This window comes from Lissotriton vulgaris, chromosome 3_1 (assembly GCF_964263255.1).
Source record: "Lissotriton vulgaris chromosome 3_1, aLisVul1.2, whole genome shotgun sequence".
In the NCBI taxonomy this organism is placed as follows: Eukaryota; Metazoa; Chordata; class Amphibia; order Caudata; family Salamandridae; genus Lissotriton; species Lissotriton vulgaris.
Window position 1 is genome coordinate 472,640,824 of NC_141689.1, and position 15,052 is coordinate 472,655,875.

The 15,052-nt window shown below is 47.0% G+C and overlaps 1 protein-coding gene across 1 annotated transcript in view; it reads right to left on the reverse strand.

The window, feature by feature from the left end:
* The window catches only part of CENPK (centromere protein K), a 431,743-nt gene that overhangs the window by 381,116 nt on the left and 35,575 nt on the right, over positions 1-15,052 (reverse strand). The window contains exon 4 of the mRNA XM_086960693.1: positions 7,012-7,068. Coding sequence (XP_086816819.1) covers positions 7,012-7,068 — 57 coding nt within the window. The remainder of the gene's footprint in view (positions 1-7,011; positions 7,069-15,052) is intronic.

Consider the following 15,052-nt stretch of genomic DNA (forward strand, 5'->3'; position numbering starts at 1 on the left):
ACAGTTACTCATATAGCTACTGATCAACCTATGCAGCAGTTTGTAGAACAACAGATATAATGATGCACAAATTAAAACAGTTTAGTCACTAACCCATGCACTCAGTGAGACACATTTAATCACTCACTCAATCAGTCAGTCATGCATCTAGTAAATCCTTCATCCAGACACTTATACATGCACTCATTCTTCAATATGTAAAACATGTTTTAACTTTACAGAAACATACATTCACTGGATGTTGTAATCAGTGATGTCATCAGTGATGTAATTTGAGATGTCATCAGTGATGTCATCAGTGATGTCACTAACCATGTCATGAATGATGTAATATGTGACATCATCAGCAGTGGATTGCGGGTGCGCGATATATAGTTAGCGCTTATAACTATATATGGAATTTCAATGGTTTTATGCGAGTAAAATAAGGTTTTCTAAATGCAAATCCCTAACTATATATGGCCTACAACCAATGGTTTTTTCATTGAATATATATATATATATATATATATATATATATATATATATATATATATTTCATGCAATCAAGTTCTCTCAACAGTATATTATTTTTTACAGAGGATTGATATTGGAGCACAAAATGCCTGTTTACAGCTGCAGTCTTAGCCTTCTCTACATCCTGGAGGGTTAGAGAGCGTGGCACAAACAGGAAGCTGCGGCCAAGGCAACGTGCATGGCTGCATATTAGAAACTGATGTCAGGGGGTGGGCAGTAGTCTATTGGTACAAGATACAAGAGTAACAAGCATTTGCAATGCAATAGGTCTCACATTTACAAGTGACCTATTGCACTGCAAATGCTAGGCATCACAACAACAGGCGGGCGGGGGGGAGAAGGCACGGACAGAGGGAGGGAGGGGGAGAGAAGGCAAGAACAAAGGGCGGAGAGAAGGCAAGGACAACGGGGGCGAGAACTCACGGACAACAGGAGGGCGGGCGGGGGGGATAAGGCACGGACAACAAGAGGGCGGCAGGCGGGCGATGGGGGAAGACGGCACTGACAACGGGATGGGGGGGGGGGAGAAGGCACGACAACGGGATGGGGGGGGGGAGAAGGCACGACAACGGGAGGGAGGGGGGAGCAAACAAGGCACAAAGCATGTTGTGCCTGCAGTAGGAGAGCCTTAATAAAGAAAATAGTGATCACAGTCTAAATAACACTTACCATGTAACAACCGAAGTAAAGGGGCCAGTCACCATGGGAGGTGCCAAATGAAGAGGAGGCGGTAATAAGGAGGGACTAACAAGCCCATCGACGTATCAGAAGTCAGCATTTAGGACAGACAATGACACAAGCCAATGGCAAATATGGGCGGAGCTTCTATTCACCTACTCCTCTACAATAAGTCTCGCAGTGCATGCACGCTGGCTCTTGGCTCAACCTAAAAAGGGACTCGCATAGAAGGGACGGGTGTCGGAGAGGGTGGGCAGTGCCCAGCTGCCACAATGGGAACAAGTTCAGGAGATATACAGAAACGCAGTGGCACAGAATGGGTGGCAGAAACTACCGACAGTGGTAAAGAGGCAGGCTGGTGCGTGGGGCACCATGGTTACAGATCTGGATGAAACAGCATGATGGACTAGTAGGAGGAAATTGTCAGGCCCATGCCGGTGCGCGAGTGCAAAGAGGGTACAAGGATGAGGGCAGGGAAGTGCATGGTGACAAACGGGACAGATGACATACGATAGGCAGCACACTGGGTACATGAGGCTGGGCAGTGTTGCGAAAGCACAGAGGGAATAGTAGGCAGAGAAAAAGGGCAGTGCCAAGGTGGCATACAGGAAACATTAATTAAAAACACAATACATCAGGCTACATTTTTTTTTTGCTTGCAGTTTTACATAGCACAAATCGGAACAGAAGATATTGGTATGCTTTACACAATAACCAGTTCCATTACAGTAGAACACATATATTTCTTTTTAGCTACAGAAGATTAAATAATTTGCAAAGAATCACAGGATTGTGAGCCAAGCCCAACACTTGAACCTGGATGCAGTAATGACAGGAATTGTCTTTCCAAAACAAGTTTAATGCATATTAAAACACTGCACTGCAAGAGCATACATCAATATCCAATTACCTATGGGAACTGTCTGATTCCATCACAAACATTCAATCATGCCATATATGTTCAGCCAGCCTGTTGTGAAAGGCTCTGTATAGTGTCAGAGTGAACAAGGGGGAGTCAGTCTGTGGTGGCCCAGGGAGGGGAGTAGCAGTGCTCTGGAGCAACGGCAGAGAGGAAATGAGCGATGGGCCACAGGAGGTGACGTGGAGACCAATGAAATGCTACAACTAAGAGCGGCCCAAGATTCACAAGATTTATAGCCCTGTTTACAGTAACTGCAGTGGGAGAAGCACTTGTGTGGAGTGCTTTTACACGAAGGGAAAAGCAAGATGCAATAAAATACGGGCAGAAGCGGAACACACATCCACAGTGTAACACGGTCAGGGAAGACATTTTTAGGTTTCGCCTCGCCGGAAGGCTGCGCAGCAGACTTTCGCGCAGGGCGAAAGCTTATGTCTAGAGATGTGTACTCATGTCCCGCCCCTCTGTTCCATTGGCTAGCTCCATAAATGGAGGCTAGCCATTGGAACAGAGATCTGTCCGTCATGGCCGGAGCAGATTCGTGGGCGTCCCGGACATTTTTACTCATCCCGCCCCCTTGCGATCGTCATGCGGCGGTGTTTATTTTAATTTTTTTTACAGCTTTGTTTTCCACCATTTCGGAAGTATCCTTTGCAGGGGTGGGTTGCGCGATGTCCCGCTGTCAGTTCCCGCCCCCCCCTCCCGCTGTCCGTGTGCCCGTTCTTGCCCCCCCTCCCGCTGTCCGTGTGCCCGTTCCTGCCCCCCCTCCTGCTGTTCGTGTTCCCGCACCCCCTCCCGCTGTTCGTGTGCCTGTAGGTGCTTGTTCTAACATTCATCTCCCTCTAACATTCAACTCCCCTGGAGAAACCCGAAAGCTCCTGGCCAGCTCGGCACCAGCGTTGGTCGCCATGGCGTGGCCGCCTGTGCGTGCAACGTCCGGCCTCAGCAGCTTCCTGCTCACGTGGGGGAGGAGACGCCCAGCGTGGGCAGCTGCGGATACAATTGTGTACGCACCAAGTCTGCCGCCGTTGTGCTGTCATAGAAAGGAGTCTTGCACCCCCTGGAGCTCTGGCTTTCTCTGTGGTGGAGGAGAAGGACTGCGAGGTTGTCTTCCTTGTCTCTCGCTCTGCCTGGCCTCTGGTTGCTCATTATTCAGAGCGAGGAGAGAGACGTGCACAGTGTGAGTGAGACGGATCCCTCTCAAGTCATCTGCTGCAGCAGCAAGCAGCAGGAGAGGGAAGTGAGAGGAAGATGGCGATCCAACTCCTCCTCCGCTGGTGAGCAGACCCTGCGCGAGAAGCCCCGAGCGCACAAAACTTTACCGGCGGCTCCCCTCGCCGCCAAAACAACAACAAAGCACCGGCGAGAAGCTGCGTGGAGCCGCTAAAAAAAATCTACAGAGAAAGTGGTAGGAGCAGCAGAGCCCGCCTGAGTGCAGCGGCAGCAGTGGGCGTCCCGGGCAAGCTCTTGTAAGTTCCTTGCAATTAACCCCCATCTCCAATTGGTAATTGTTTATTTAAATAAATAAATGCAGCCCACGCACTCTGGGAGAGCGAGCGCGGCGGGAGGAGGGCTTTTTATGTCCAAACGTGAGATGGTTCATCTGGCTGGGGGGGTTTCTCGCTGCTGGTGTTTCCTGAGGTGGTTTGTGGGAGGAATTGGTTAACAGAGACTCATGAGCGGGTATAGCGAAAATCCTGTGTGCAGTAGAGCTGCGGGCAGTGGTGGTTTGGTGTGTGCAGTGTGTGTTGTCTCTGTGTGGACTTGGATCTCAAAACACAGTAAGGGACACGGTATAGGAGAGCGAGAGAAAAACACTGCCCTGGGAAAAGCTCAGGCTAAGGGTGACCTCTTTTTTTCACGGCCGATTGCATTGCTTGGTTTGGATGTCTATTCTTCAGAGGTCCCCCTTCCTCCTCCTCCTTTTCAGAAGTTGTCCTGCAGGGGAAAGGGCTGGATTCTGGGTCTGATTCGCTCCTAGGAGCAGGGAGGAGGAGGGTGTCGCATTGCTGCTGCTCCAGGCTCTCTGGTGGTGGTGTGTGCGTGTCTGATGAAGGGGCTGCCTGGAAGAGGTGTTTAGGTGTGCTTGACGTATGTATGTTAAATTCAGCAGTTACGTCAGCATTCTGGAATAAGTGTGGATTGAGCATTTGGGAACACCAGTGGCAGAAATATGTTGACCCTAAGAGGAAGTAGGGGTTACTAGAGCCCTGGGACTTCCTAAATTTTCCTGTTTTTAATCATACTGGCTGCTAGCCAGATTAAAGTGTTAGGTGTACCAGGCAGGTATTTTTAAAGCTTAACCCTACCCCCACTCAATACCCTATTCCTTTTCCAACAGTGCTCCCATGCATCTCATAGGTTGTAGCACGCCTCGTTCTGCAACGGCCGGGAAGGAACTCTCTGATGAAGAATACCACCAAGGCGAGCCCTGTCACCCGCCGCTGTGACATGGGTTGCATGGCGACCACTGTCACCCCTTTGACGCGGCCGACATGGCGAGCACTGTCACCCGCAGAGTAGTGAGTGCAGAGTGAAGAGTGACTGGGGAGTGCTAGGGAGTGCAGAGTGACTAGGGAGTGCTAGGGAGTGCAGAGTGACTGGGCAGTGCTAGGGAGTGCAGAGTGACTAGGGAGAGCTAGGGAGTGCAGAGTGACTAGGGAGTGCAGAGTGCTAGGGTGTGCTAGGGAGTGCACAGTGACTGCAGAGTGCTAGGGAGTGCAGAGTGACTGCAGAGTGCTAGGGAGTTCACAGTGACTGCAGAGTGCTAGGGAGTGCAGAGTGACTGTAGAGTGCTAGGGAGTGCAGAGTGACTGCAGAGTGCTAGGGAGTGCAGAGTGACTAGGGAGTGCTAGAGAGTGCAGAGTGACTGCAGAGTGCTAGGGAGTGCAGAGTGACTAGGGAGTGCTAGGGAGTGCAGAGTGACTGCAGAGTGCTAGGGAGTGCAGTGACTAGGGAGTGCTAGAGAGTGCAGAGTGACTGCAGAGTGCTAGGGAGTGCAGAGTGACTAGGGAGTGCTAGAGAGTGCAGAGTGACTGCAGAGTGCTAGGGAGTGCAGAGTGACTAGGGAGTGCTAGAGAGTGCAGAGTGACTGCAGAGTGCTAGGGAGTGCAGAGTGACTAGGGAGTGCTAGGGAGTGCAGAGTGACTGCAGAGGCTAATGGCAATGTAAATGACAATGCCATTTATTTATCTGTTTTCAAAACCAACACATAAATACACATTTTGTCATTTACAATGCCAATAGCTCTAACTTTTCCAAAGGCGAAACCATTGCATTGTAAATGCTTGTTTAAAAAAGCCCACCTAACAAAGGATGAAAAACTAAGGTGTAAACATACAGTTCTTGGTCCCTACTCCAGTGGAGGGAAACAAAGACAAAAGGAGGGACAAAGAGGCAGGACTGACCATCATCAAGCAAAGATGTTTAAAGACACTGAAAATCAGGGAGCTGGAATTAAGCCCACAAGAGACGTATACTAAAGTTTGACCTAAAAATCAGTTTAGTGAGTTACAGAGTCCCACTACCATTAAAGGCAGAAGGATTGTTTGTTTGTCTAACAGCTCAAATCATAAGAAAAAGGGAAAAGGTTTCGGATTTAAAGTCCACTAAGGGCCAGTCCATTAGCATAGAACAAAATAAATAAAGGAAAACGAAAATAAAATTGTTAAGCAAAGAATGTTCCAGTCCATCAGCTACCAACTGTAGCATCAGCAAAGTATCCAAAAGTAAGAGGACAGTTCTTGGTAATCATCAAAATTCGATCAGCATAGTGTTGGGGTCTCAGAGTAGGAAAACCCAGAATGGCAGTGCCCCTTCTTCGGGGTTTCTTCTTTTATAAAGTTTCAAACAAAGTCGCAGCGAAAGACTGTCACATGTTCAGTTTCACATAATGTCACAGAGGATACTCGTAAGATGCTTTCCCATGCTAGTCATGAGAAGCTAAAGATTCGGAAGTCCACATAGGAATAACATCGGTGAAAAAAGAAAAATACTAAGTATTAGTCAATAGTAACAGCTGAAATGCTGTTCCCACAGGAATAATTCACTGTGAACATTGAAGAAACATTTAGGAATATAAATGTTACACATGCACTAAACAAATAAAGCAACATTTCATTAGTTATAAAAGAACCATTTTTTATTAGGTCTGGGGAAAAGTCAGCATTATAGAAAAAGCATTTTCTGAAAACACAATTGCCATTACACTTTTCAAATGAAATACACTCTAAGTAAAAATCAAATATAATGCAATATATCATTTCAAATAGGGAATATGTAAACTTTCACCAGACGTTATTAAATGGAAATAGCTAACGTTATAAATTCCCTACTACCACAAGTTTTGCCAATTTTCATATAAATATATAAATTCACACTACAAAATCCATTTTTAACTTTTCATAAACTATAGAATCTCTAGTATGCCTATGCGAAAGTTCAAGATCGTACCTAGTTTCTACACATTTTTGCACCAACTTTTCCAAATGGTGCATTCTAACAGAAGGCATTAGAAACACCAGCCCACTTTCTTAATAGCACAATTTTCATCAGTAAATGCTAATAAACAACATGTTCATAAGTAATTCTCATTAGTGCAACTCGTTTATATGTATTAGTATTACTTTGAATGTATAGTTTCTTCATCTTACATTTCAAAGCACGCTTTTACAATGCTTCTACTACATTTGTCTCAGTTTCATGCACCACGTGTGCAAACTGTACTTTTAGCTTTTTTTGTCTATTATCAGTAAATGTGTTGTGTATTATGATTTTCAAACTGTTGCGTCATTACTACAATAGAATAACACAGAATAACACAGCACACAAAAATAATTTCTGTAATGTAATTGTTTTCTCATGCAAAGTTTAAAGCCATGGAAAATGTCACAACTCACCTGAGTATCTGTCTCTGGCAAGGTTTCTGTGCCCAGTTGGTTTAGTTTGCTCTGACACTGAACAATAAAGCATAAACCATTATTTTTACGTATTAGGTAAGTGCCTCAGCATGATATGAGCTAATAACAGAAAACAAAATACTTCTACTTGCCAAGGAAATCAGCAGTACTACATTTAGGAAATGCATTAACTGATTTTGAAATACATGAGCTTGTTAACAGTAAGAAATATATCAAGATGAATACTAACAATACATGCAACTGGAGAGTGTTCCCAGACAAGATAAATAACAGAGAGGAAGGATTTTGAATCACATAATAATAATTATATAATAATAATAATATAACATACATAATGGGATAAGAAGATGTATCTGAAGAATTTAAAGAGGAAAAGATTGGGAAGTATTTTATTTCAGCTCCCAGTGCAGAACAAAGAGCAAGAACGTGGATCGAGTATAGGCAAACCAGAAAGGTTTGCAAACATTAACCTTTACAATATTTAAACAGCTAGACATGCTACTAATAGAACTTTCATAGAGAACAGAGAGACGAACGGTGACAGTGCAAAACTTGAGGCCGCCAATTATGGTAGGAGGATTGGGAGGCCCGACTAAGGCGGTTATTACCTTTCAGCTTAACTACAGGTAGCTGGCAGGTGGCATGACTTCCCCAGGGCTGAAGAGTCTACATATATTGAGGTTGTTAGTCACATGAAACAAGCCATGCTCTAGGTTGCTGGACATGGCCAGAAACTGTTGGGCACATTGCCTTGTACATAAAAAAACATCTGAAGGAAGCCTGCTTCCCTGACTTTCCAATATGGATGCACCACAAATTCAGGGAACTGCCAAAGATTGTTAAAGTTGCAGAACGGAACAGGATTAGCACCACACATATGGCTTGTTGCAGACATTTGATGAGTTGCATTAAAACAGACAGATAATCACAGGTCAGTTTTAAAATACGGCACTTCCACCAATCTGATACAACAAACAGGGAAGGTAGCAGATAAAGAACCCACGACACAAGAGACATTGCATCTCTTACTCAAACACTGGTGTGCACGGAGGGCAATAACTATATTTAAAAGCAGCAAATTAGTGAGATGGGGGAAAACTTGATAGTACTTAGACACAAGTTGGAAGTAAATTAAAAAAGAATTGGTCACTGCAACAGCTTTTCATCCGGGTGTGTCAAGGAATGCCAGATTCATTCAATTTAACTTACTCTATACGGCGTATTTAACACTGATGTGTATGCATAAAGTCAACACAAAAATAAATTGTACATGTCCTCACTCCAAGATGAGAGAGGAAAGGTTTTTGTACATGTTCTAGACTTGCCCATGGTGGATCGATATAATCTTTGTGACCCCAAGACCAGCCGACTGGGCTCATGTCAAAGCCAAAGAAAGCAAACTTAGAGAGTAGATCCACCGATCTGGCAATGCTCCTAGAGAAGCGGCATACAGCTATGACTTGGAAGTCAGCAGCAGCTCCTGTAGTAGAAATATATGTAAAGGAATTACTAAAATAGGCCAAAATCGAGACCAATCTATCTCTATGGGACAAGGACAGGCTAAAAGGTATGCAGAGGAAACAGACTGGGACACCCTATGACAGTGATGGCAAAAAAGTCATTGGCAGACCCCCATGATGTGTAACCATATTCCGACCAATAAGACCATGCTCCACGTAGTAAAATACATTTACTGTAGTGGATAATTCAAGGTTGGATGTCCCCCCTCCCAAAACAGGCTTAAATACTCATTGAGATGAGGATCACATGCCGTAAACATCTTAGATTACATGAAAAGACTCAAACAGCAGGCCTATGATACCATATAGTTAGATTGCAATACTAGACACTTGTTAGGGCTCGCCCCTTTCCTATTCCGCAGCAATAGGAAAAGAGCCCTAATGCAGCCAAACCATACTTTCTGCCAAGGGCTCTCCAGCGGATTTTGAGAAGTGCACGCCTCGTGCACGAGCTTGCCGCCTGCCTCCACATCAAAGCCATCTGTTGCTTTGCGCTCGGCCTCAGGCCGGCATTTCTCCTCCCCCAATCATTCACTGCATGGCCGGCCGGCCGGCACATCAAAGGCTGTTGCTCCTCATGCGTCTCGTCACCCTTCCTCCATTGTTTTCACTTCTTTCACGGCCGCTCTCTGCTTTGCGCTCTGCTTTCAGTTTACTTTCAGTTTTCCTCTCTTGATATAACTTAATACTGCAGCCTGCCTTTCTCTCACAGACAGACCAGCCTTAGTACGTGCGCTCTCACTCTCCAGCTCCGCTTTGGATTTCCCATTTACTTTCGCTTTCCTTGTTTCAGGACTCTTTCTCTCCTAGCTTTACTCTTTGCTATCTGCCTCCGTGTCACCAGTTGGTATTCATTTCTGCTACCAATACCTCCTCCGCTATTCCTTCTCTGTGAAGTGGCTCTGTGCACTTCTGTTAAACCTTCTGTCTGCAGTTTCTTTCCCAGCTCCTCTCTTGATATAACTTAATACTGCAGCCTGCCTTTCTCTCACAGACAGACCAGCCTTAGTGCGTCCGGTCTCACTCTCCACCTCGGCTTTAGATTTCTCTGTCCCTTCTCTCATCCGCCTGTAACGCTGTCACAGATATTCAGAGCTGTTAGTGTCACAGGCATGGATGTATCTGCGTGCACAATGTTATGTTTTTGGATTGTTACTTGTTGTGGCTGCACTCTCTCTGGGCTTAGTTGGTCACACTAGTCTTGCAGATTTCAGTGGTTAGTTTCTGGTATCCCCCCGTGCATATCGCGCAACACCATTTGTCTGCTTAGCCCTAGGCATCAGTCTTCAAAGGCTGCAGCTCCCTCACCTCCCCCCCCCACCGCCACAGCAATGCCAAGAGCTTTTTTTTTTTTTTTTTTTAGTTACGAGCAGAAAAGTCCCAGCAATTGCTCCGTTTTTCACCGTGCTTGCACCACTGCCGAATACACCATGACTTCCCAGACTTGCACGCAGAAGACAGCATTATACTGGCCTCAGCACCACTTAATGCCACAGCATCACTCAGCACCACTCAAGGCCACAGCATCACTCAGCACCACTGAAGGCCACAGCATCACTCAGCACCACTAAAGGCTACAGCATCACTCAGCACCACTAAAGGCCACAGCATCACTGAACGCCACAGCATCACTCTTTGCAACCAATCAACAACAACTGGTTCTAATATGTTCTCTCAATGTTTTAAGCTTTATTAGAAATGTTACAAAATAATGAATATTTCACTTCTGTTCTTGGATTTTCATCACCAAAAAAAATACACTGAACATAATCTTCCCATAAGTTATTTACAAAAGTTTAAGCTATTGCCATTATACATTACAATAACTTTTATTTGAGTATTAATTATTAAAACAAATAAAAGCCATTGTTATTTGTAATATTAATACTTCAAAGTCATGTAAATACAACACATATTGCATTAGAATGCTATAGGTGTCACGTTTGCAAAAGTTAAAAATATTGGCATTGTAAATGACAAAGCTAGTAATTTCCCTACTTTCAATACCAACACATAAATAAAATATTGGTCATTTGCAATACCAATACCTCAAACTTTCCTAATGTGAGACCTATTGCATTGCAAATGCTTGTTTATAATGACTATGAGCGCATTTGTAGCTGATATTATTCCCTGAAACAATACAACACAATGGAACATGCTTTGTAGTGTGGTAATTATAAACAGTTATGTGTTTAAATGTAATAAACACATTTACAAAATAGCTGGAAGAATATGTGTGCTGCTCACAAAGAAGTATGGGATTAAGCAGAAAAGACTGATGTTAATTTCACCTAAGTGTACAAAAGTAAGATGTTAAATTTGGCTGCCTTTAGCAAAAAATGAAAAACAAGTGATAAAAGTTTAGTTTAGAAATATAAAAGAAAAGAGTTCAAAAGTTTAATGTCATATCAGCCTAATTAAGAAGACAGAATAATGCATACAGGAACAAAACAATTAAGGTTACAGAAACAAAAAATTACGGATACAGAAAATTCAAGGAACTCAGGAAGTAAAAGCATGTAAGAAGAAAAACATTTCTTGCACCATCGCTTCATAAAGGTAAATATCAGGCATTAATCTTATGAAGGTTACCCAAGCAGAAACAGAAGATAATTATGGAAAAAATGCAAAATACTTCAAGGAAAATATGATTGTGTTGTGATTAGGAAAGGATTGAAGTAGATCTCAGAGAAGGGGGCATGGCCAAGCCGGCGACGAAGATGGCCGCCAGGCTCTGAAGCTCCGTTGAGCCTTCCAGCCGTCGAACAGATTCCCAGAACAGATGCCGCCTAAGAGTCCAGTAAATCGGCGCGAGAAGCTGCAGAAGGTGGTCTGACCCCACCGAACCCACTAACGTCCCGTTGGAGGCTCGCTTTGCGGCTGAGGACAGATACGGGGGGACTACCTCCTTCTTGTCAAGCAGAGACGGCTTTGGTGGGGGGAAAAGGTACGAAGCGCGGCCGCGGCTTTACCCGGCTGCAAAGCCCTGGTGAGTTGGGCTGTGCCCCCAGGACAATGTTGTGGCCCTGATCTGTGGTGAGCTGGAGGAGGGGGCTGCTCGGCCCACACTGCTGCGTGACGTAGCGCCCCTCCACAGAAGCTGACCACGATCCCTCCGGCCGGCGTGGGAGTCGGCGTAGGAAGTGCTGACCCCGCCAGTCCGGTGTCTGTTCTGTGTCCGCTGTGTAGGTTGACTGAGGTGGACATACAGAGGCTGCGGGGGGAGGAGGACCAGAGTGCGCCCGGTGGCCGGGTCTGGCCGCGAGAAATTGTCGAGCTGCGCTGTCCCCCCTGCACCAGAACACTGCTCATTCCTGTTGGTTGCGGCCTGAAGGTGGGGACAGCTACCGCAACACAGTATTGCTGGCTGGCCCGGCGGGCCCCCCTGGAAACACCCTGCTCCTCTTTGACGAACATCGCGCCGCGGCCTTGTTTACGCTGCTTGCCGCCTCCACTGCTTCCATCAGTGGTCAGTCTGTTGGTCGGCGCGGCACGCAATATCTCCCCGCTTTGGGTCTCCTGGGGACAGTTTTTACGCCATCAACAAGAACATTACTTCTCTGAGCACAGACATCCCCAACTCCCTCCTTTGCTCTGGTGCCCTGCGGCCGGGGTTTGGGCTATATCCTGACACTACACAGAGATCATGGTGTCAGACACTTGCCAGTGCGCCTTGAATTCGAGCCCCCGTGACCGCTGGCTGCTCCCCTCCCATCCGGCCAAGCCATCATGGTTGTTTCCAACGACCCGACCGCGCCTTCGCTTGCCAAGCGCATTGCTCTGCGAGCTCTGGTCCACACCTGTGCCAATTCAGGAGCACCGGACTCCGACCCTTGTGTGACAGACACCGCCATCCTACTTCCCTCCCCATACACCACCAGGTTGGGGGCAGAGAGTGCAACAGCACCCACTGGGGCCTGAAGGGTCACGGTACAGTAGCTTCAACACGGCATGGGCCGCAAAGATCCGAAACAAAGGACTTTGTCATTCGAAAAATGATCGGACACCGCCCCTCATCAAGACCCAACACGGACAGAGTCTGCACTCCAGGTGGGACAGGAAGACGCCCATCCGACTCCCAAGCGTCCTTACTGATGGAGATGAGAGCTGGATTTAAGGCATTGGACAGTCGCTTTGACGTGCTCGAAAGGAACATCTCTAGCCTGGGCGCCAAAATACAAGTCCACGACAGACGTCTCGATGTGGCTGAAGCACGCATCTGTGATATCGAAGAAGGGACTGCGCAATCCGTGAAGAATCTGGAAAGGGTCGAGCATATTTTAAAGGAGGTGGCCATAAAAAATGAAGACCTGGAAGCATGCAGTTGCCGCAATAACCTACGCATTCTTGGCGTTCCTGAGACGACTCCAACCGGCCGCATGGATCTATTTGTTGAGGCCTTGCTAGTTGGAATATTTGGCACAGAATCCTTCATTTCTGGCTTTGTTCTCGAGAGGGCGCACATATCACGAGGACCTCGGCCCAACCCGGGTCTTCCTCCCAGGCCCATAGTGGCGCGCATCATGAACTTCCAAGACTGAGACACAGCTCTGCGCCTGGCATGAGAGAAAGGTGATATCGACTGGCAGGGCACAAAACTATCCTTCTACCCAGACTTCAGGGCCATGGTTCAGGACGCACGTTGTAAATTCAATGGTGTCAGAGCTACCCTGAAAAACTTAGGGCTAAGATATGGCATGTTACATCCTGCCAGGCTGAAGATCGACGTCAACGGCAGGGCCCATATTTTTGAAAACCCAACGGAGGCACAGAAGTTTTGTCGAAATTACAAACAAACTAACCTTCCTTCCAACAGAGCGGGAGCGGACTCGTCCGACGCAAGTGCTGAATTGTTCTGAGCAATTAGAATCACATGATCAGTTTAAATTCAATTTTGGGGAATCTGTTTTTCAACATCCTTGCATTGTCATTTTATTTAGCTGAAAGCTTGCCGGGGAGTTGCCGCCCCCCTTGGTGTATCCTTTGAGAATGGGTTGGTATACTCTGAGGTATTGTTTTACGGATTCTTCATTGAAATGTAAAATAATTGGGTACTTCATGCTCTTTGCTATGTTGGAAATGGCCCTTCCCTGGTTAGGGATGGGCTGGGTGGGGGGTTGTTTAGCATTGAAAGCTCCATCACAAGAGACGATTCATGTCGTCCAAGGTTGTTCATGGTTATTCGCTGTTGCCACAAATGCAATGTTGAAAATGCGGTCTCGGAAAATGGCTACGTTTGGTAATGTAGAGGGTCCCTCTGACCTCACCCTAATGTCTTGGAACGTACGTGGCCTGAATGATACTAGGAAACGTAGGCAAAAGCTCCATTACTTGGTAAGACATAATGTTGATATTGCATATCTACAAGAGACGCACCTTCCAAAACTAGACATGGCACACATTGGTACTAGCTGGGGTGCTCACAGATATTTAGCAAATTACCGTAATTACGTGAGGGGTACTGCCATTCTAATACATAAACAAGTATTTTTTCGGGGGGAGGAGCCAAGATGGCCGCGGAGACGGACGTGTAGTCTCCCGGCTCCCGGAGCCCATATCTCCCGCACAGCCATCCTGTCCGCTATCCTGCTATTTTGTACCAGCGGGATGTTTGGAAACGTTTCCTGACTCTACGGGTGTTCCTCCGATGTCCCTGCCGGCTTGCTAACCGAGGGTATCGTCGAGATACATGCCGACCCCTCTCCTAGCCCTGGACCCGGGACCTACGATACAGCGCGCCGCCTGTGTTTACTGCAGCTGCGGGGGCCGATCGCTCTGGAACGGAGCCGAAATCCTCTGTGGTCGTTTACACCGGACGCTGGTGTGGAGGGCACTGCTGGCCAGCTGGGAGCCTATCGCATCTCCTTCTCTGTGGGACTCTGAAGGTGAGCCGCGCTCCGTTCTCTCCAGTGTTGGAGGTGCCCCGGGCCACCGGGGCTCCTTTCTTGCCTCGCCTCTGCCTGTCCCGAGCGGAAAGGGACGCCTCGCTGTGAGCCGTCCACGATCACGGACTTGTCTTGTTCCGAAGGGATTGATTGTTGTGCCACAGCGCTGACCTCGCCGATTATCCTTTGTTGTCCCTGGAGGCAGGATCAAGACGGCTGGCTCCCCACCAACTATGGCGGACGGCGCCTCGGCTCCTGCCCGGTGTGCCCAGCTCATACCCGATTGGGAAGCAGACCTGCCTACTGCGCCTCGCACCGAGGGGGTAATGGATGATCAACGAATGTTTACTCGCGCTTCTGTGCTTTGTGCCCTTACTCGACTGCGGAATGAGTGGCGTGAAAACTCGAGACTGTTAAGGGAGAAACTGGATGGGCTTGTGACTGCATCATGCTATACTTTGCCTGGATTCTCTTCTTGCGATGTCTACCAGCCTCCGCTGATCCCAGTCAATGATACATTGTTGCCGCGGGAGTGTGTTCCTAAACTGCAACTTTGCTTGGATACCGAGTGTGAGCTGCGATTTGACCACCCTGGCGCTGCTACAGTGTCTC